The following is a 22,249-nucleotide window of genomic DNA, read 5'->3' as shown; positions in this document are numbered from 1 at the left end:
TGCCATGTTTTAAATTAACCCTGGATATATATGTACTATATTTTACATATTTCCGTCATAGAATTAAAATGTTAAGAAAAAAGAACATTTAATTGCCAGTTGTTATTGATGTTTGAAATGTAATTTGCACTGGTGAATACTTTTACTTATAGTTATTACACAGTTTTAAATATAAAAGTTCAGTGAACATTTATTTGTCAGTGATATGTCATGTTTCAAATGGACCAAAAGACACGCTTAAGAATCTTGAAATTTCAATTAAAAAAAAGTAAAAAAAACAAAAGGCAGGCCGGTTTGCTAAATTGTGCTTGGATTTATTGGTGTTCCATATAAAAAAGGATGTCAGGCTAGATGGTCGGCCCCCCACATTTTCACCTCGACAAATCTGGCCCTCTTTGCAAAAAGTTTGGACACCCCTGCATGAAAGCTTCTTTGAAACAATTGTTAATCTGCTCCTTTTTCTCCTTTTGTCTTATCTGAATACACATATGGCATGGTAAGATTATGTCGCATCTGCTGTTATTGCTGGTTATCCACTTCGCTAGAGCATCAACTCAATAAAATACAATGATTATGGCATGTCCACCTCTGACTCAAATTCGAGCGAAGTGGTTTCTTAGTGGGGTCCACACAGTCCAAGAAGGATGTTCTCAAAATGATGCTTTGTGTCTTTCTGTGGAACACAGTCAAACACATTTTATGGCTATCATTTAACTGTAACTCAGCCTTTCATGATAGGTTGCATTGTTGATTTTACCAGGATGTCCTCCTGTAGCGTTGAGTCATACATGGCCCTGTATTCTTCCAAGATCTTCTTCAGGTCGACCTCAGAGCGACTCACCAGCACCCTGATCAGTGTATCTTCACACGTGCCATGTCGCTGTGAGGGCACATTAGTCATCCAACAAGATTATTCAAGCAAAATTCCAAGATAATGGACTGTATTTTACATTTAACTTAGAACCAGGGGCTGAGCCATGGGTGGGCCTGGGTGTGCACAAGCCCACCCAGATTGACAGACTGCCCACCCAGTGAAAATCCTAACGAAATATATATTTATAAATTTCTAGTAAATTATTGTTAAACTATTTTTTAATTTGTGTTTCGTTTTGTTTTTTATTTGATTGAATATTAAGAAAGGCATAATTGTGGTTGTCTAAGGAAGATCTGAACTTCATGTAAATTCAGTTCATCATTTCATTTTAATATACGATGTGGCGGGACAGGATTACTGTGCTCGGTGAGAGAAATATTCAGGCCCACGTACTAGCCGCGTTCTGGCTCCGCCCCTGTTTAGAACATGCATAATTGAAGTATCATAAAAATTAATAACGATACATTTAAAAAAGCCTGCTGTTGTGTTCATTCGTACTGTACCTCCATAGCTCGATGGAGCTTCTCAGCAAAGAAGGCCGGTGTGCTCCATGCACATTTCACTTGACAGAAAAGAAACAAAATGTAGTTTTAGATCAGTGGGTTATCAAGCTTTCTGTTCTGATGAATTTTACCAAGTCATCCGGAAAATTTGAAAAAGGTTGGTAACTGTTATTTTATAAAAAAAATTAAAAAAACACACAAAATGTATATACATAGAGAGCGCAAAAATAATTCTCCCACAATATATGGCAAATGAATAGGTCAAATTAACGTGAAGGGAACATGTGGGGTGAGTAAATTTTTATCGTGAAAAATCCACCGACAGACATCTGACTCTGATTTCCAACCCTTTCAGATCAAAAGCTAAAGAGCTAAATAAACTTGGAATTCATACAAAGATTAAATGCAGAAATGTGATTTGCAAGAATATGTCGTGTGAGCCCTCACTAGTCTAAAAATGATATTTTCATGAATATTGCTGTCATGGGATAAAAATTAAGACCTCTGATGTCGACTGCGGGCTCGCATTGTTAACGTTACTGCTCACCTATTTTCCGAGTTTGGTTACGTGACATTCTCAATGCGAGCCCAAAGGCAGTTGTGATGTCAATTTCATAAACATTTTGAAATGAATACTGCTCTGACAATGTCAAGATGTGCTCAGTAAATGCACCTAAAAATGGTTTAACCACATCAATATATGAACCTTTTGTCTTTATAAATCTTTCTGTCCGTAACGCACTCCTGAGAGTGTACCAGTAATCAACGAAAAGGCAGAGCTGGGCATCGCCAAACCGCCACCGATTTCCTGTCTGCATTTTTAAATGACCCATGTGGTCCCAGTCGGTCCGAGTCAGCCAAAAGGTGTTGAGAACGGACTTAGCCTGTACCATTTCACACGCAGGTGCCACACTCCTGACGCGTGGCTGAGTAAGGAAAAAATAAAAAATAAAACTGTGTTGTGTACCTTGCAGTCCCACAGACAGAATGGCATGTGCCCTATATTGTTTTCATTTCACCAATCACGACACCCTGCATGTGTGTCAGTTGTTTAGGTTTGATCATTTTTCTTTGTGATGTGAAAATTACGTTCTCGACGCCGATTGGCTGGGACGACCTGGGACCACGTGGGTCGTTAAAATATGCGGACGGGAACTCGAAATCAAATTATGCTTTTGTATGCGGTATTTGACACTACGCTGACCTAATTGTGGCATCAATCTTACGCCATAGGTTGTATTTTATTTATGAGGCTTCCCCCTACTGGTTGGCTAAAGGCAACAGATTCTGTACTTAATAAACATGATCCTCATGTTAGAATCTTAAAGCGGAAGTCAACCCAAATATATTTTTTTTCAAGAATATGTTTTATGCAAGCCCTCTTGTTGAAGCAAGGCATTCTGAACAATATTGCGTTTGTGGAATAAGAGTTAATACAGTACACTGTTTTTAGCCATCTCTGTGGGTGGCCATTTTGTCACTTCTGTTGACTGAAAATGACATCACAACAGCTCAGGGCTCCAGTAATGATGAATCATGGCTGAGCTTTTTCCTGAAGCTGAGCCGTGATTGGTCGTTATCTGAGCCCTGAGCAGTTGTGATGTCATTGTTAGGGGACAAAAGTGACAAAATGGCCGCCCCCTGAGATGGCTTAAAAGGGGTGGATTTTGCTGCTTAACTCATATTCCACAAACGCAATATTAATCAGAATGCTGTGTTTCAACTAGTGGGCTTGCTGGGAACATATTGGGTTGATTTCCCTTTTAAATATGTTTGAACTGAACTCAGTAAACACTCAAGAATTCTCTTCAACAGCCATTACTTGAATTTTGTGTGTCTGTATATTTTCATGGAAGTGACATTAGAGTACATGCTTACCAATGTCAAGGAGACAGTCTTCAATATCTCCCCTGAGCTCCATATTCAGAGCTTTAGGTAGTGTCATGTCACTGACACATGCGTACCTCTGGAACGCTATAAGGCAAAGGGAGCACACAGTCAAACATGAAATATTGTTTTTGCCACTCAGTTAGTTCACTTCTCAGTAACTGAACAAAGTGCACATTTGCATTGTTATTGACTCTGCAAGGCACGTTCCACCTGTTAGCCAAGATGGGCGTGGCTACATTCTGTTCACTTCACAATGAATGTCTAATCTAGTGAGTCAAGCATACCATCTGAAGCATTCCCATGCTTTTCTGTCACACGCTTACTTTTGGAGAGTTGAGGTCCACTGCGTGTAGTCAGGATGTCTAAAAAGGCAGAGATGTCGACTCCTTTTGCATTCTCGCCAGCTTCGAACAGCGTCTGCAGGTCAACAACACAGGTTTAATCATAAACTTGGAATTCATACAAAGATTAAAGAAGGTATTTCTCCAATTTTACCTCCGCATCCTTTTGGGCCAGAGTCTTGTCAACTTCTCTGCTCTCATCTTTGTTTGCCTTTGACATAGCCAGAAGGGCTGTGGTGAAATCACCCCTGGTTTCATCCTTAATAACCTCCTCCAGGGTTTCCCCATACTCTGAGGGAAAACAGTGTTGAAATGCTGAATAGACTAGACAGTCACAGTCTTGAAAATGACATTTAAATGATTGCGGCTGTTTGCGAGACTGGCGCCCATACTGCAACTCATCCTCCCTTGTTGTTATGATAGGACTTTGTTCAAAAAAGGGTCCAACAGAGTTAGTTCATTTTCTATCTTAAAGCGGAAGTCTACCCAAACATATTTTTTTCAAGAATATGTTCCCAGCAGGCAGACTAGTTGAAACACAACATTCTGATTAATTTTGCGTTGGTGGAATATAAGTTAAGCAGCAAAATGCACTCGTTTTCAGCCATTTTTGTCTTTGGTCGACTGAAAATGATGAAATCACAACTGCTCACAACGACCAATCACGGCTGACCTGTTTTCTGAATCTGAGTCGTGATTGGTCATTGTGAGCAGTTGTGATGTCATTTTCAGTTGTCAGAAGACAAACTGGCCACCCCAAGAGATGGCTAAAAATTAGTGTATATTTATCACAATGCCCTGTTTCATCTAGTGGGCTTGCATAGAACATACTCTTGAAAAAAAAAAAAGTTTGCATTGACTTTCGCTTTAAAGGTTAGAATTTAGTACAATTGGGGGGAATTAAAATAGAGCTGTCGGCTGTTTAAAATCAGCCGATATTCGTGGGAACACATTTGACCTACAACATTAACAAATTACAATTAAAACATTAAAAACATTCCCCTCAGAAAAAAAGGGCAAAAAATCATCAGCTTTTTTGTAGAATTTTCTGTTTGCTCTAAAGTAAAAAAAAACAAAAAAAACAAAGGGCAAAGTCATGTAAAACAGTTAATCGGTTGTCAGAATTTGATCCTGCCAATTATCAGAATCTACATAATCTTTAAAAAAAAATCCATATCAGTCTAGCTCTTAGCCTTTCAGATTCACATTTAAACCACCAACAGTCTTGTGACGCGTGCCTATTCGTCACTCTCTCTTTTTGGGGTATGCTAATATTTTCATTCCTTTTTTTGTTGTCGTTTTCTCATTACCCTCACCACTGTAATGCTTTGAACTATTTCCAAAAGTAAAAAGTCAAACCTTCTTTATAGACCCTCTTCAACTGTCTGAGCTCTTCATTTGACCTGGTTGCCAGAACCTCCACTAGGACATCTTCGTCTGTGCCCAGTCTCTGTACCAATAAAGTGAAATGTTATTGATTTCAACAATTCAGGGAGAGAGTTCTTGATATAATGACATGACACTACCATTGACACTAGTCACTATATAGTATTGTGTTTGTTTACTAGTAAAAAATGTATTGTGACTGAAATATCACAAATAATCAGCTAAAAGAGGCTAAGAATATTGTATTTTCAAAATAAAACATTGTTATTTACCTTTGTTGCACCTCTGATCAAGTAGGCATCAAAGTGGGCTGGTGTCATCAATAAGGCCAGACAGATGTCCTCTAAATCTGACCGGAGCGCACGCTTAAGAGCTCGTTCCAACGGCTGCGACACGTGGAGAGAAGAAGAGTTGGCTTTACAGCGAGTAAAATCCAGCACAAAAAAAGCAATTGTGTTCAATTATTATTCAATAATTGGTAGTGTGTGTTGTGTGGTCACGATTCCCAGGGCACTACCTGGCCAGTGGAAGCCTCATAAACGACTTTGATCTTCTGTCTCTGCTCATTGTTTCTTTTAACCAAGATTGAAATGATCACATCCTCATCCACTCCTGCAAGAGAGATATTTTACTTTTCTGTCTGCCATGGGAGTGAAGTTACATTTGATGCCCAATATTACATATTGTTGGCCAAGTCATTTTTGAATAATTTAGAAAAATGAGGAGAAAAAAACATTTTCCACAAACAGGAGGAGTCCAGTTGCCTCAATTCAAACTTTGGAAGAAAAAGAAACTCACTATTTTTTAGCAAGTGTATTTTTTTAATAATTGATATTGTGATAGTAACTTGTGTTTGACAATCATTCTATTAAGTTAATGATATCACTATAATAAACACAAGTCAGTTTTCCTACTGTGCATATATGAAAACCTCCACAGTGACACACAACAATGGCGAGCTGTAAATGCACTGATTCGATTTTTTTTTTTAAATAGTGGTACTTTTTTTTCTGGTCAAAATTAGGATATTTATTTGTTCATTAGATGCAGAATATCAGCACTCATATATATATTTATGATCAATTACAGAGCATTATTTTGGTATAAAATCCTACTAAATTGTCAGCAATTTGGAATGCATGCAATGAAAATTACTTTGCTGTTTGGGTTTTTCATTGCATCCTTTCCAATTATAATGAGTGCATTTCAGAGTGAGACGTAACGTCTTCTTTTCAGACCTTTGTAAGTTTCATGCTGCACTGTTTGAAGAACAAATGAAGTCATCTTGCTGAGGGGGCGTTAGAAAGACTGCAACTCAAATTTGACACGCCCTCGGTGGGCCGATCTGTTTAGTTACTTGAGACAATAAATGAAGAATACCTTGAAAATATATTTTGCATCCATTGCATTGTGGCCTGTTATTCTGTTAATAGTAATAAAATGTGCAGATTCGGGAGATTTCACATACCTTTACTTTCAATGGCACTTTGCAGAACTTCAGCATCTTTGCTTGCATTGAAGTTCGGATACGGGGCCACTGTTCCGTAAAACACAGGTGTCGCCTTTCCTTTAACCTAAAAGTATAGGCACAGAAATGTTTGTTTTTCCCATTTGCAATTCAATAATTGAGTTCCTCGTGTCCACAGGAGCTCAGGTGATACTTACTTTAATGGTATCATTCTCAGGGTTTCTGTCATGAATGATATTTTGATAGAATTTCCTGAAGAAAGACATTTTTTTCTGGGCAAGATGATCAAAAAAAATGATCTGAAAAAAGAAAGAAGCTGATTGAATGAAGGACTATAATTTCTTCTTGATCTTTAAAAATCTGAGAATTTACCTGTGCTATGAATGACTGTCTTCGCCCTGTATTTTGTAGATGAGATGTCTAAGGAAGTTTTGAAGTAACTCCACCCAGCAGATGGTTATGCAGAAAAAAATCTGGCAGACTTTCTTGTCACCTGCGCAAGATGAGCCAATCGTCTGCCGTCTCTTCAGAGACAACACACCCAGCAATCAATACGTTTGCGCATCCCTGACCGGTTGGGCGACTTCTGTTCAGGCTTGTTGTATTGTAAATAAATGCTTCGCCCTTTAACCAAACAATATGTAATTCGCACGAACATGCAAATCTGCAGGGAACTGTGGCAACATAAAAAACATATAAAAAAATGTTGGTTAATATGACTTACTAATGAAGTAATGTCAAGTAGGCTACTGCGTGCTCCTCATGACGATGTGCTGTTGGATTACATGGCTGAACCTGATCATCTACATTTTTCTCCTCTGTCCACAGTCAGTAATGTTAAAGGGACAAACACATGTAATTTTTACCAGTTGACCAAACTTCAGTCCAATTTTATGACATGCACGAATTCTCTTGACCAAAAAGCATTTTCTCTTTGACAGTCTTCCTTTAAGATTGTGTAGGCCGCAGGCAAAACAATTGGTTGCGGTTGGCAAAATAAAGTTGAATGCCAAAAGAGTGGAAATGTAAGTCACTACATTTTTCCTCAGTGATTCAATGACATTGAAAATACAGTTAACAGTTTTATTAAGGGTGGCCTTATCATTATCCTGATTGTTTACCTGAACAACCTTCATGGTACGTATACAGCATCATGATTGTTGCTGCCCCTTAACACAATAAAAAAAACATTTCACATTATATATTTCCAAAACTTTGCAATGCAGCCCTTTGCAGTCACACATAATGCACATGCCAAAAAAATGCCACTGTATGCGCATGTGTACCTAATGTATACTGGGATGATGTTCCGTCTAAGAACCTACTTGGTGCCTGAGCAATCACCAGCAAACAACAGTTACAAGAAGATTATAAAAAGTACAACAACAATATATGAAACCAAGCAGATTTAATTCTCCCACAAAATCCAAGAAAACCATCCAGAAAAAGCATCCTTTTTTTAAAATGTTTTTTTAAAAATATTGAATTTAAAGGGTAAGTCAACCCAAATATATTTTTTTCAAGAATATGTTCTATGCAGGCCCACTCGTTGAAACAAGGCAATATGATTAATATGAAATATGAGTAAAGCAGCAAAATCCACCCGTTTTTAGCCATCTCTGGGGAAGACCATTTTGTTATTTCTGTCGACTGAAAATGACATCACAGACCCTCAGGGCTCAGATAACGACCAATCATGGATCACCTGTTTTCTGAAACTGAGCTACGATTGGTTATCTGAGCCCTCAGCAACTGCGATGTCATCTTCAGTCGACAGAAGTGACAAAATGGCTGCCCCCGGAGATGGCTAAAACGTGTGGATTTTGTTGCTTAACTCATATTCCACAAACACAATATTAATCATAATGCTATGTTTCAACTAGTGGGCCTGCTGGAAACATGTTCTGGAAAAAAATGCTTGGGTTGACTTCCGTTTTAAAGAGTGGATAAGTAATAAAGGAGGAGATGCATTTTACAGTTGTACCACTGTGGTGTCGCATCATTTATGTTTAGTTTACCAAGTAGACAAGAAGACAAAAAATGGTATGGGCAACCTCAGTGCCAATAAGATTCGTAAATGATAATATGAACTGGGGGTTTTCATCTACATAAGTACAATAATATTGGAGCTGAAAAGTGGATCATTATCGAAATGACAACTTGTTCACAGATTTCAAGTAAAAAGGGGCTAATCGCCATCCCTGTGAGTCAAATTCCACAGTTCATGTCTCAACCTATCAAGTGGTAACTAACAACAACTATATGGCAAAGAACGGTCATGCTGTCATTATCTCGGAGGGGGTCCTCTGCCGCGGCCTCGCCCTCGGCCAGGACCGGACACGGGTCCCGGTCCTCTTGGTCCAGGCGCTCGAACTATTGGCCCTCGAGTGGCAGGATTGGATGTTGCAAGTGCAACGTCTTTCTGAAGGTGTACACCTTTCCCAGCTGCTCCGGGTTTGGTCTTCATTGGCTTTGGATCTGCTGTCTTTTTCTCTGTTTGACAAAACGTCATGAAAGAGGATGTACAACAACCCATTCACATTTCATTTCCACAACTGGCAGGCACAAGAATTCTAATAAAGATGTTTTTTGGGGGGAAAAAACGTTGAATAGTGTTGATCTTTACAGGTAAATTAGTTAGTTTCGTTTATAGGCTCCACAAATAGTTGTTAATATCCTTTAAAATAAACATGACACCTCCATAAATTATTTACTGACAATCAAATGTTACAAACCAGGCTCCGGTGGAGGAGCAGGGGGCGCCAGAGAGCGGTTTGGCAGCAGGTCCTCCAAGTCTTTCATAACCTCGTTGGTGCTGTCTGTGTTGTTCCTCCGGTTCTTTTCTTCATCGCGAGCCTAGTCATGGCGTGACAGAACAGCAGGAGTGAGGTGTGGATCATCACAGAATATTAACAAATAAAAGCACTGCGACACTGGGACTGTGATGTAAAATTGCAATAAACTAGTATTCTGATTATTTATTTATTTATTCATTTAATGTTTTTATTTATTTATTTATTTATTTATTTTACTGTTTCATTCATTGATTAATTGATGTCAACTTTTTATTTCAAAAATGCAGAAAAATAAACAAGAGTTGAACAAACTAAAAAAAAAAACAAACAGCAATATAAATATCCATGCATGACACAATAATAGTAAAAATGTCAATGTTAATACAAACATCCCATACTGAAACAGTAGCATCATGTACTGATACTGGTATAAAGGACTGTTTCTAAAATCTGCCTAACAGTTTCATTTTCATTTAATTTTCATTGATTGTTTTTAATGTGAAGCAACTTCATTGCAAAATGTGCTACACAAATAATGCTATTATTACTATTATGTCGCTCACCTTTGACCATTGATTTGAAGCATTTACTCCATACAACACATACAATAGATAAAGCCTTGCATATGCAAATGTCTGGCATTAGGCAGATACAACAACATCCGATGTGTTTACTATAATTTTCTCCATTTACCATCTGCATCTTCTTTTTCAGATCCAAATTGGAGTTTTTGTACGCCTCCGAAACAGAGTTCAAATAGTAGATGGCAAGTCTGGAGAGGAAAATAAGACATTTTTTGATACTTCTCAGTGACAGCACAGGCAACCTATTCAAAGGGGTTTATATATTTTTGCTATTTTTTTTAGGCTGTCATTGCCTCTGTACTCACACCATGAGCAAAACAGCTGGTATGATGAGGCCTGGGTTGGCTACATAGCCAAATAGCGTCCCTATGAAGGCTGGCAGGTCCAGGTCGATCGTCTCAATGATCACATCAAACATTTTTGCCTTCCCACTTCAAATATCAAACGCCTCAATATACATCAAAATACACAAGCTCATATTCCAAGCTTTTTTGGTTTATTTTCTTTGTGTGTTACCTGAAGGGTCCACAATCAAATGAGGGTGGGAGGGTCATGATGGTGTAGACCACAGGCAACAAACTAAGGAAAAGAATGAGGAGCAGCAGACCCATGTAGAAGTTGTTGGATTTGGAAGCCTTAAAGACTCTCTCATGAGGGACATTGGTCGCCATCACAGCCCAACACTGATAGTACATGGACGTGAGCAGGCGGAGTACGTTGATGCCAACCAGACCAGGAGCATAAAACGCCCCCATCCTGAAAAAAAAAAAATCTAGCATTAGGTGAATTAAATCCATTCAAACAAGAGCCACTGTAGAAATTAAAACATCCAGCTACATTCTGTCCATGCCACTGTTGTGCACAGTATATCAATGCTCCAAGGAATTTACACTCACTGCAATACTTGCAGATTGAAAGTCCAAACCACGTTATTATTATACTCCCAAATATGTAGGATCAGAAAAGTTCATACCAGATCATCCCTTGATTGAAGACAAGTCCCAAAACATTACCACTGATGTCAAACTCTCCATACGATGGCTAAAATGAAAAGAGACTATATTTAAAAAAAATAAGTATGAACACGTTTGTATTGTTATCCATGAATTTTCAAATCACTTTGCAAAAGGAAACCTGAAAAACACTAAAGCATCAAGTACATCTTCAATAAGAGTTTACTATTTTTTTCCAACTTTGATTCATCAACAGAAAATTATAAATAAACATATGTTTAGTGGCTGCATGTATGTGCTTGATATGTTTTGAACTTCTCAGAGATGTTCTGTGAGCTGTCTCAAATTTGTGTAAAAAAAGTGAATTCCATTTGAAATTGCTCATTGTTGTTCAAAATAGTAACAGCAATCTTAGTTACATGTATATATATATATATATATATATATATATATATGTCATAAATTTGATAAGCATGTTTCATTTCCCTAATTGAACTAACTGAATTTAAAATGAATACAGTATATGATATGCTGCAGTACAGTGATTTTTGTGATATGGTTATGTTTATCTAGTTTAGCAATAGTGAAGGCCATACAAATCATTACAGAGTGCCCCGAAAAATTTAACATCATTTCAGAGGCCAATAATTTTGGCAAATGTTGTGGAAATAACCTCATTATTTTTCAGAAAATAGAAGAGATCAAGATTTTATACTGAATGTTTTATTGAAGGGCGGCACGGTGGTCGGCTGGTTAGCACGTCCGCCTCACAGTTCAGAGGTCGTGGGTTCAATCCCGGCTCCGGCTTCCCTGTGTGGAGTTTGCATGTTCTCCCCGTGCCTGCGTGGGTTTTCTCCGGGTACTCCGGTTTCCTCCCACATTCCAAAAACATGCTTGGTAGGTTGATTGGACACTCTAAATTGCCCCTGGGTGTGATTGTGAGTGCGGTTGTTTGTCTCTGTGTGCCGTGCGATTGGCTGGCAACCAATTCAGGGTGTCCCCCGCCTACTGCCCAAAGACAGCTGGGATAGGCTCCAGCACACCCCGCGACCCTTGTGAGGAGAAGCGGTATCGATAATGGATGGATGGATGTTTTATTGAATCTATGTCGCCCTCTTCAGGCTAGCAATTATTGTGAAAATTGCCTTAACCGTTAGCATTTTAATGCAGTTTCTAGTAAAAGTATGCGATGAACCACTTTTGAAGTTTCGCATTGAAACTTACAAATCCAGCCTCCAGGTCCCAGCACCAGCAATAGTTGAGGAAACGCACAATGACAGCTCTGGCAAAGTCACCTATCAGGATGGTCAAGTATGTGACTTGGATGTCCGACACTGTCAGCTTCACAAACTCCTACAACACATGTAGTTTTTTTTTAAATGGAGGATAGGAAATAACAACACAGACTAATGTTTACTTCGGATGAGAATAACACACATTATGTCATGCTTTCTTAAAATTATTATCTTGAGAAATACCAAGAACGACTTTATGGTGTGGTGTTTAATATATTTAACGGTAACCTGATGCTAATTTCAATGTTGTAGAGAGAGTGGAAGGATTGCTATGCAACTTTCCATTTAAATTAGCCATTCAAAACTCAGATAAAATCCCCGATTGATACAATTGCATTTGCGGGATATGAATTAAGCAGCAAAATCCACCTGTTTTTAATAACCACAGGGGGTGGCCATTTTGTCACTTGCTGTCGACTGAAACTGGGAACAATGCTAAATTTTGGCGCAATCGTTTTTTTGCTATGTGAGCATAGGAGTACTTTTATATTCCATTTTTTTAATATATATATATTATATTCCATTTTTGTAGATTGTAAGGCGCACATAATGAATTACGGCATGAAGAAAATATCTGTCCTTACTATGCCAACGGCGGTCTCCCAGCAGGGTCCTCGGATCACATCAGCAGGGCTCATGGGGGGTGGGGTGGCCTCTGTGTCATTAACCAGGCGGGTGTAATTGGCGTAATATTCCTTCAGAGCCAAGATGGTTGCGTTCTTTATGGACTGCTCTTCTTCAAGCTAAGAGTGAGGTGGGATCAGTGATGTGAAATAGCATTGGAGCTGTTTGAGAAGACGCGTGATTAATGAGGAATGTGCGGCAAAGGTGAGGACACACACCTTGGTGTTGACCTCGTCAAAAAGGGCAAACAGGAATGTGTAGAGGTTTCCCAGCAAAAGAGCAAAGATGCGTCCCAGCTGCCACTTGAGGGCGATCCGAGGATGGTAGTCCTCTAGCTCAGCGATGGTCTCAAACAGGGGAGGACACAGAAGGCCCAGCAGAGACATGATGATCTCCAACTGAACAACAAGAATAAGAGACAAGGGAGAAACGATAGTACAAAAATGTAAAGATACTGTAGTATTTAGATATACTGTATTTGGATAGATCTGGACAAAAACAAAAACATACAAATGATTAAAAATTCATCATCAGGCTGAGGTAGGGTAGCCGGTCTGATCTTGTGTTCCCTAAAATAGTGTGCTAAATTATCCATTTTTCAAGTTATATTTCACTTGTGTTTTTCTGTATTTTCAGGATAATCTTGTATATTTTGCAAATGACTGTGCTACCAGTTTTATTTTTGATCAAATATTTCCGCATGCTTTTAGCATAGTATGCCGTACTGCGACAAGCGTTATGTTGTAAAGCAACACAAGTGACGTGGTGTTGGTGGTGGGTGCGGTAGGACGAATAAAGTACTCAGTTGTTGTCTGTGCGCTATTGGACATAACGTTTTGGCGACAAAGATGGAGCTTTAATGTGTGCTGCTCTCCTTGTAACTAGCTAAAGTCCCATGGTATTGCTTCATGGGTTTTTTCAAGATAAGCGAGGATCACCAAAGCTGTACTCTAACAAAGCCCTCTTATTTGCGCACTTTCTGACGTATGAAAACATTGTTGGCCGGATATTTTGCCGCTCCACTCAATGTTCGCCGGCAGCAGCAGACTGGCGAGTCGAAAATCCTCTATAAATGGGCCGAGCGGAAGAAAATAATTCACAAACACATGATTAGCAATTAGTCGACTTCAAGCTTTAAATGAGTCGACTTGGCGACTGATGGTGCACCGCATGTGTGTTCATGCATGTACTTGTTTTTCGTGACAATACCTCATTTTTCTCATACCAGCTAAGATCATCTCTATTGGCAAACTCCTGCGACCTCTTCACCACAAAATAGATGAGGTACCCGCTTCCCCCCAGGCTACAGGTGATGAGGACGTTAGCCAGGACCCTGAGGAACCTCCTCAGATGAATGTTCTCATCCTTCTGGTTCTCTTGCTCATCCACAATGGACTCCTAATCTTGCACGGGATGAGCAGAAAAACAGTTACATGTAGTCTCTCTATGAAAAGTACGTTCCTCAAACGGGCTTTTCATGATTACCTTGAAGCTGGTGGTGATGGATGCATATTTGTTGTCCGCAGTTTCTGCATTTCCGATGAGATAATCCCAGCTGGTGAACATCTTCCAGGCGAAAGTGAACTCCCCATCTTCTCCATCCCCCCCACCGAGATCTGCATTCTTTGCCATTCTGGCCAATGAAACAAATATGACTGAAAATGAGACCTGCGTATCAAACTGGTCTCAGCACAGAAGTTTGAATAATGTGACAACAAAATCACAACACAATTGCTTTATCTCTGTTTAGTTCATTCAATTCTACAAAGATGATCAAATCTGACTGCTCATGACTCACGTGCGTATCACGACCATCAAACTGTAGCCAAATGTTCCAATCCCAACTAGAAGGTAGGCCAGAGGCAGCCTGAACTTCAGTAAGCCAATGGTCCTCTGGCTGTTGTAATAGCCATAGAACAGGACAGAATACTTGCAATACCCCTGAGGGAGAAAAATACTTTTAATTCCTCTTTCCTTACAGAGCTGTCTGTTATAATTGTAGCCATGATGTGAATAGACCTTTAGCTTCGACAACACGTTTATAACCTGCACATTCGAATTGAATCTGCAACAAGCTTTTATGAAGATGACTAAAAATGCCTCGATGGAGGCAACCAGAAACCATAAGAAAGTACCATAAGATTTGGTTCCATGAAACAGTCCGCTTACATGAAGTCGTTACCTGACTTTTAAATATCATTTAATACATTCACCACCTATAGCACTTGAGGTACAACCTATCCCAGCTGACTGTTCAAAAACAGAATACACAGTCAATCACAGGACAGGACACATATACAGTATAGATTGACAACCATTCACACCTTTGCATCGTCAATGAACGGGAATAGGATCCATTCTAAATTTTATTTTATTTTTTTTTTTAAATGAGGAAATATATGAATTTCAAGATCTTGATATTTTAAGTGCTGATCAAAAATACATGTCTTTGTCTTTGGCTCCAATAAATGATACCCTTATGCTCATGTCATTGTTACCATTAGAGAGGTATTAATTTAACACATCACTGTCATTGGGTGGAATCATCAATCATGATAGCCAGCCATTTTGGACACAAAAATAATTATATATATGTATATATATATATATATATATATATATATATATATATATATATATATATATATATAGAGAGAGAGAGAGAGAGAGAGAGAGAGAGAGAGAGAGAGAGAGAGAGAGAGAGAGAGAGAGAGAGAGAGAATATATACATCCATCCATTATCTGTACCGCTTCTCCACACAAGGGTCGCAGACGTGCTGGAGCCTATCCCAGCTGTCGAAACCCTGAATTGGTTGCCAGCCAATCGCAGGGCACACAGAGACAAACAAACATCCACACTCACAATCACACCTAGGGGCAATTTAGAGTGTCCAATCAACCTACCAAGCATGTTTTTGGAATGTGGGAGGAAACCGGAGTACCCGGAGAAAACCCACGCTGGTACGAGGAGAACATGCAAACTCCACACAGGGTGGCCGAAGCCGGGATCGAACCCACGACCTCTGAACTGTGAGGTGGACGTGCTAACCAGTCGATCACCGTGCCGACCATATATATACATATAGATGTATATATATACATATGATAAAAACGAAAATGAAGCATTGAAAAATACATTTTATCTAACAAACCCACACTGAAAACTAACTTAATTTAAAAACTAACTAATGAAAAAAACTAACTAATGAAAAAAAATCTAATTTTGATGAAAAATCTAAAAAATTAATCCTGAAGTGAACCCACATTGCCTGCAACTAAGTCAGGCAGGAGTCGCACTATACGCCACCAATGGCTAGATGTTTAAACAGATGACAATTTTTCAAACTCACTTCTCAAACTTACATTGAAGTCCATGAGGACAGAGTAGTCTTGAGCAGTTGCCTGTTCTGCTCTAGGAACAGTCTTCCTGGGAATGGACCCATATGGAAGGCCCATCAAAACCTGCATTATGAAGGAAGAAAAATAAATGATAGGAATTTGATAAGACAACAAATCAACTCAATATACACTTTCTACTTTAGGGGTTAGTGTCACAGTTTGTACCTGTCTTTACTTAAACAAACCTCATATAGCTCATATACTAGTCCTTCCTGTTATTGAGTTAAAGTGCATTTTTTACATTTGAAAAATTTCACGGCACACCACCAAATGTCACAAGAAGTATGGATACTGATCTAATGTTGATCTCGTCTCAATTTCCTTACAAATTGCCTATTCAGTGTGAAATATGTTTAGTTTAACACAAAGCTATTTTTCTCTTGTAGTATGAATGGCAAACAGTGGATACATTACACAGGTTAATTGTTCCACTCTTCCAGCTAGTGGAAGAACATCAAACTGTTCTGCCTGTCACTGTGCATTGCTGGAATAGACAGATGAACGCATTTTTTGTAAATTTTTAGTAAATTAATGAGAACTTATATGACAATGAAATAGAAAAAAAGAGAAATTGAATTATTTCCTGTGACACACCTGACCTCTCACGGTCACTGTTCTATTCTAATGCCTTTTGTGTACACTTCTGTTATGTTATGTTATTCAAGTTGTGCTTGTATTAACGATGCTATTACTACCTCACCTCAGGAATAACCACCAGTCCGAAAGTGAAACCGAACATAACGAGGTTCATCCCGTACATCCAGCGCAGGAAAATGAAGTAAGAAGCTACAGAAGACCCAAAGTGACCTGAGGACAATGAAATTAGTTTATTTTCTGGACACAAGAGGTCACTGCTCAGTTATTAAATAGCAAATTGAGCATTAACCATGACTCACTTTCCACCTCTTTGATTTTCCTCTCCCAGGGAATACAGGCTGTTTTGAAATTTTCAAAGTCCCTCTGGAACTTAATCCATTTCTTTGAAAAACATGAAAATAGATGTTTTATTACGAGGCTGAACATATGTACCCACAAACAGTAAGGGACTACAGTTTTCTTTTTTAACCTTTGTCATCATGACTTTGTAGGCGTACCACTTCCTGCCTTTTCCTTTGCCGAGAGCTCCTTCAAACTTATCCACAAACTCTTGAGCTTCCCTGCGAAGACACGCATAGGATGTAAAGGTTGATTAATAATTACTTTGTAGTAAAATTGGGCCTTTCTAACTTTTACACAAAGTCACAAAAAGGATACAAATAAACAATGAGGGGACATTAAAATAAAATAGTTACATCTCCTTGTGTGAAGTTTACAATTCCTTACATTTTTACTTAAAGGGGAAGTCTTGAAGGGAAGATTTTTTTCAAGAATATGTTCTATGCAGGCCCACTAGTTGAAATAAGGCATTCAGATAAATATTGCAATTCTGGAATAAGATTTAATCCACCTGTGTTTAACCATTTCCGGTGGCGGCCATTTTGACACTTCTGTCGACTGAAAATGACACAGTTGCCTAGGGCTCAGGTAACTACCAATCACAGCTCACCTGTTTTCTGAAGCTGAGCTTTGATTGGTCGTTACCTGAGCTATTTCTGTTGACTGACATCACAGACCCTCAGGGCTCAGATAACGACCAATCATGGATCACCTGTTTTCTGAAACTGAGCTACGATTGGTTATCTGAGCCCTGAGCTACTGTGATGTAATTTTCAGTCGACAGAAGTGACAAAATGGCCGCCCCTGAGATGGCTAAAAGCGGGTGGATTTTGCTGCTTAACTCATATTCCACAAATTAGTGGACCTGCATAGAACATATTCTTGAAAAAAATATGTTTGGGTTGACTTCCCTTTTAAGTACACACTACTGTTGTGTTAATTGAAGACTCTAAATTCTCAGAAGATGTGAGCAAAAATGGTTGTGTGTTAATACGTGCCCTGCAAATGGTTGGTGATCAGTCCTGAATGTACTCTGCCTCAGACCCTCAGGCCAAAAGTGAACTAGGATAGGCCCCAGCTCACAAGGCGGAAGAGTGAAAAAGGGTGGATGAGTATTTGATGTGAAAAGCTATTCCAAATACTGGACATTACTTCAGGTGTGTGAGTCGCCGCTTCATCCTCCATGGTTTGTTCCTGATGGTGGATATCAGCTTCTTCTTCTCTTCCACCTCCTCCATCAGCAGCGCCATCTCTCCCTCGGACAAGGATTCCTCATCCTCATCGGAGCTTGAACTGGAGTCAGATGAACTGGGGACAGAGGCAGCGGTTGATGAGCATTGGAATTCTGTGGTGGCTTTCTAAGCGTGCATTGTGTCAAAAGTGAGAGACAAGAATTCACATTAACTCTGGCTTCCTCCCACATTCCACAAACATGCATGTTAGGTTAAAGCAACACTGTCAGTCATGTCAGTTTTTGTTGATTGCGGACAAAAGCGGTAGTGTTTTGGTCAACCACATTTCCCTTGTGCACCAGCTCGTAGTATCGTGAAATCCTGAGCTCTCGCCGGCCTGCAAGTTGGACTGAATTACATTTCTATTTCCAGTGGCTGTGTGAAAGATGAATAGCGATTAGGTAATGAATCTATCTTATGTTCAAACAATATGTTTGTTTTTTTGTTTTTGTTTTGGGGCTTCTGCCATGAAACCAGTAATAGCGCATAGACGTTCGAATCGACTTCCATCTTATAGCGAAAGGAGGAAGCGAGTATGCCGTCAAGCAATTCAGGACATTTGTATTTTTTTTAGGTGCCAGGGTTGCTTCCATCGTCCTCAAAGTTTCTTAGTGCCAGTAAAAACGATACAGACCATGCCCCCTCCCCCCCAGGGCATGACACAAAAGTCCCATTCAACTACTTGTAAGTCAATGTTTCGTCAAAAAAGTAGAGAATTCTTTTTATTATGGTCGAATTCTTGCCCAGTGCTGCTTTAAATAAAGACTCCAAATTGTCATAAGGTGTAAATAGGTACTTGTCAGTCAGATGGGATAGACTCAAGCCCACCCATAACCTGAGTGAGGTCAAGCCCTTTCGAAAATGGATGGGTATTCAGCCTACCTTTCTACTTTCTTCTTCTTCTTCTTGTCTTTTCCTTTGGCGTCTCCTTTCTTGCCTTTACTGTCCTCCTCCTCCTTTCCACCTTTCTTTCCTCCTCCCTTTTTCCCCTTCTTTCCCTTCTGCTCATCACTGTCCTCCTCCTCACTGTCCACTGTTTTTCCTCCTTTTTTCTTACTGGCCGCTCCCCCTCGCTTTTTCTTCTTGGGGCCCTCATCTTCACTTTCATCGTCGTCAAATTCGTCACCTCCACGTTTCTTGGTCGGCTTCTTTGCATTTGCCCCTCTTCTTGTCCTCGGAGCCTCAGCCTCCTCATCATCTTCCTCATCTTCACTGGCTGCTTTTTTGCCACGGGCTCTTCCCTTTGCAGCGGTTCTTCCAGTTGCTTGCCTTCTGTTGCCTCGCCTCCGGGTGGCATTGTCTATATTGAGAGTTGATGAGATGTACAGAGGAGGAAGTCAACCGATTTCAGTGTCGCGTACATGAGAAGTTCATAGAATACTGTTGCTGACTTACCATCACTGTCACTGACATCATCCTCCATATCAATCTCAACTGCATGGTAAGCAAATACAACACACACAAATGGAATTGTCAGAATTACCTTTTACACAGTAAATGCTACATGAGCGAGCATATGCATCTGGTGCTGTTTGTAGACTAGGACCTGGCTTTTTTTTCTTGTTTTTTTTTTTTAAATCAAAACAAAGTTCTCATTTGGTGCTGTCATGTCATGCTCCAAATTCAAATCTCAACTGAGGCCTACCTATGTGGAGTTTGCATGTTAGCTGTGCTTGCATGGGTTTTCTCTGGCTCCCTTATTCAGGTCAGGCAATATAGAAAATGCATTGATAGCAGAAGTATAAGGCGACATGTCACACGATGATTGTGAACAGGGTGCAAATTGATTCCATGAAGTTACTCAAGAGCTGCAATGCAAATTGACAGCAATGAACCACACTAAAATTCATAACACGTAATATTTGTATTCTCACCTCTCAGTTTTTGCTATAGCTCGTATACACTCACGCTCGTATACTCACTGGTGATTGATTTGTCCATTTTGTGCTGCTATTCCAGTTTAGGCCGACTTTGAAGAGGTTGAGTACACCTCGCCAGTCAATCATAGGGCACATATAAACAAACGACTATTCAGTCGCATTAACATCTATGGACAATTTAGATGCGTCAATGAATCGAACATGCATGATTTTGAAACTTGGGAGTAAGCCGCAGTACCTGGAGAAAACTTACGCAAGCACCCGAATGACCCGCCGAATGACTATGCATGAAGACCCAAGCCAAGACTTAAAGCTAGAACCTCTTGACGGTGTGGCAGATAAGTTAACTACACACCATGATTATCAAATATTCATCGGCATTATTAAGTGAGATGAAGATTGTTGAGGCAATTTCACAAGTGTGTGACAATTTTCACATCTTGCAATATCATCATCATCTGACAGAAATACTCTAACATAGTCCCATGGTTGAGTCAACAATATATTGTATTTTAAAAAACGGATTCAGTATATAGCTCTACTCAACGTGCAGAACAGGAAAGAAAAACATGAACAGTCTGATGTTCTGTCGTTGAGTTGAACTAATGTTTGTCAAACTACTAATTCTTCACAGTTCAAAACACCCAAGCCGGCACACCTTGAGAAATGTATACCATTCTCAGTGCAAAAATGTTCATACACTTTTATCCATCCACCTCACCTTCATCTGTTGACAAATCCCTTTTTCTCGGCATGATGAAAAACAAATGACTTTCTGTGTCCCCTGCAGCGGCTTGCTCCCTTCCTCCGTCTCGGCTCTGCGCCAGTAACCAACTCAGGTATCTCACAATGCTGTCACTATGACGACAGCAGCATTTGATCTGTTCGCAATTAGGTGTTCCGAACGTGTGTGGTGAAAACATATTTTTGGGGTGATCCAATGTGGCATAGCAAAATACAGTTAGCGCATTTATGAAGTTGTGTTTTTACACAGGTGTGAGGCATAACTTCGGTTCATACAAAAATGAAAGTTAACCACCATTTATTGGTGTGTCTCCATCCAAACCTCATGACTATCTCCCATTTGCTTTGCCTAAATGGCCAAAACAGCCCATTATCTTAAGTGCTGAACAGACTCTCACTTGTCTTAGTCTTAGACCCCACACACACAAACACACCAGCAACAGTCAGACACGTTTAAGATTTAATGAAGGTTTAGATTACTAAATGCAGGGACTTGAAACCAAACAGTAAATACCCCACATTTTATGCTTGACTGTTAATGGACAAATTTCAGTAGGTATCAAATTAGTCAGCCTGAATCAGACGGGCAGAGAGAAAGATCACATTGAACAATACGAGATCAGAGATTTTTCAGATGTAAAATGTATTCTTGAGGATACCTTTTCTAACATTGGAGGTGTGGGTTGGTTGTCCTATGTGTCTTACTATTCAAACAACAAAACTAGAGGAGGCCTTTTTCACAGCAGTAATTTTGTGCCAATAAATTGCTAATAAATTGCAGTTAAAGGGAAAGTCAACCCCCAAATTGTCTTTACAATAATATGTTCTATGCAGCCCCACTAGTCTGAATATGGCATTCTGTTGACATTGTGTTTATGTAAAATCCAACTGTTTTTGTCCATCTCAGGGGGTGGCCATTTTGCACTTGCTGCTGACTAAAAATGACATCACAGTTGCTCAGGGCTCATGTAACAACCAGAGATGGGCATTCCGTCCCAGGGACGGTACGGACGGATGCCCATTTTGTGGGCGGATGGATGGAGAACGAGAAGTCTTTTAAAAAAGGACGGACTAAGCAGGGACATAAGTGGCTTTTCATCCGTTCCTCTATTCGTCCCTAACTGGGTCAAGTACCGACTTACGTGCTGGGTACTTTTAAAAAGCAAGAGCACTGTCTGCGATACCACGGAGCCGTCTTTATTAACTGGCTGCACAACACTGCAGTAACATTGCACAGGCATAGTCTGCCACCTAGTGGTTGAACACATGTAATTCCATGGATTATGCCACAGAAGTTAAGATGCCATTTCACTGACTGTGACTGAAAGAAACATTCCCAGCCTGT

At 39.6% G+C, this 22,249-nt stretch overlaps 2 protein-coding genes across 2 annotated transcripts; both read right to left on the bottom strand.

Moving 5' to 3' along the window:
- Positions 1-293: 293 nt before the first annotated feature.
- LOC147135201 (annexin A1-like) lies at positions 294-7,228 on the bottom strand. Its single transcript, XM_086054139.1, has 12 exons — positions 6,835-7,228; positions 6,660-6,761; positions 6,463-6,568; positions 5,512-5,606; positions 5,267-5,380; positions 4,968-5,058; positions 3,763-3,899; positions 3,591-3,684; positions 3,256-3,351; positions 1,378-1,436; positions 758-880; positions 294-673 (listed from the first exon to the last, which is right to left on the bottom strand). Exons 2-12 carry the CDS (start codon positions 6,726-6,728, stop codon positions 617-619), a joined length of 1,041 nt encoding a protein of 346 aa, XP_085910265.1. The 5' UTR covers positions 6,729-6,761; positions 6,835-7,228; the 3' UTR covers positions 294-616.
- Positions 7,229-8,564: 1,336 nt separating this feature from the next.
- tmc2a (transmembrane channel-like 2a) lies at positions 8,565-20,915 on the bottom strand. The gene is made up of 20 exons (XM_086053618.1): positions 20,882-20,915; positions 19,676-19,714; positions 19,163-19,580; positions 18,201-18,356; positions 17,179-17,269; positions 17,009-17,090; positions 16,813-16,919; positions 16,077-16,175; positions 14,512-14,654; positions 14,199-14,346; positions 13,923-14,111; positions 12,932-13,111; positions 12,674-12,832; positions 12,019-12,147; positions 10,815-10,882; positions 10,358-10,597; positions 10,147-10,272; positions 9,951-10,029; positions 9,198-9,318; positions 8,565-8,955 (listed from the first exon to the last, which is right to left on the bottom strand). The coding sequence occupies exons 1-20, from the start codon at positions 20,913-20,915 to the stop codon at positions 8,750-8,752; spliced, it is 2,814 nt and encodes a 937-aa protein (XP_085909744.1). The 3' UTR covers positions 8,565-8,749.
- Between the last annotated feature and the right edge of the window lie 1,334 nt (positions 20,916-22,249).

This window comes from Filicampus tigris, chromosome 15 (genome assembly GCF_054856515.1).
Source record: "Filicampus tigris isolate MCC_2025a chromosome 15, RoL_Ftig_1.0, whole genome shotgun sequence".
NCBI lineage: Eukaryota > Metazoa > Chordata > Actinopteri > Syngnathiformes > Syngnathidae > Filicampus > Filicampus tigris.
Note: the sequence above shows the minus strand (reverse complement) of the source record. Positions and strands in the feature narration are given on the sequence as shown.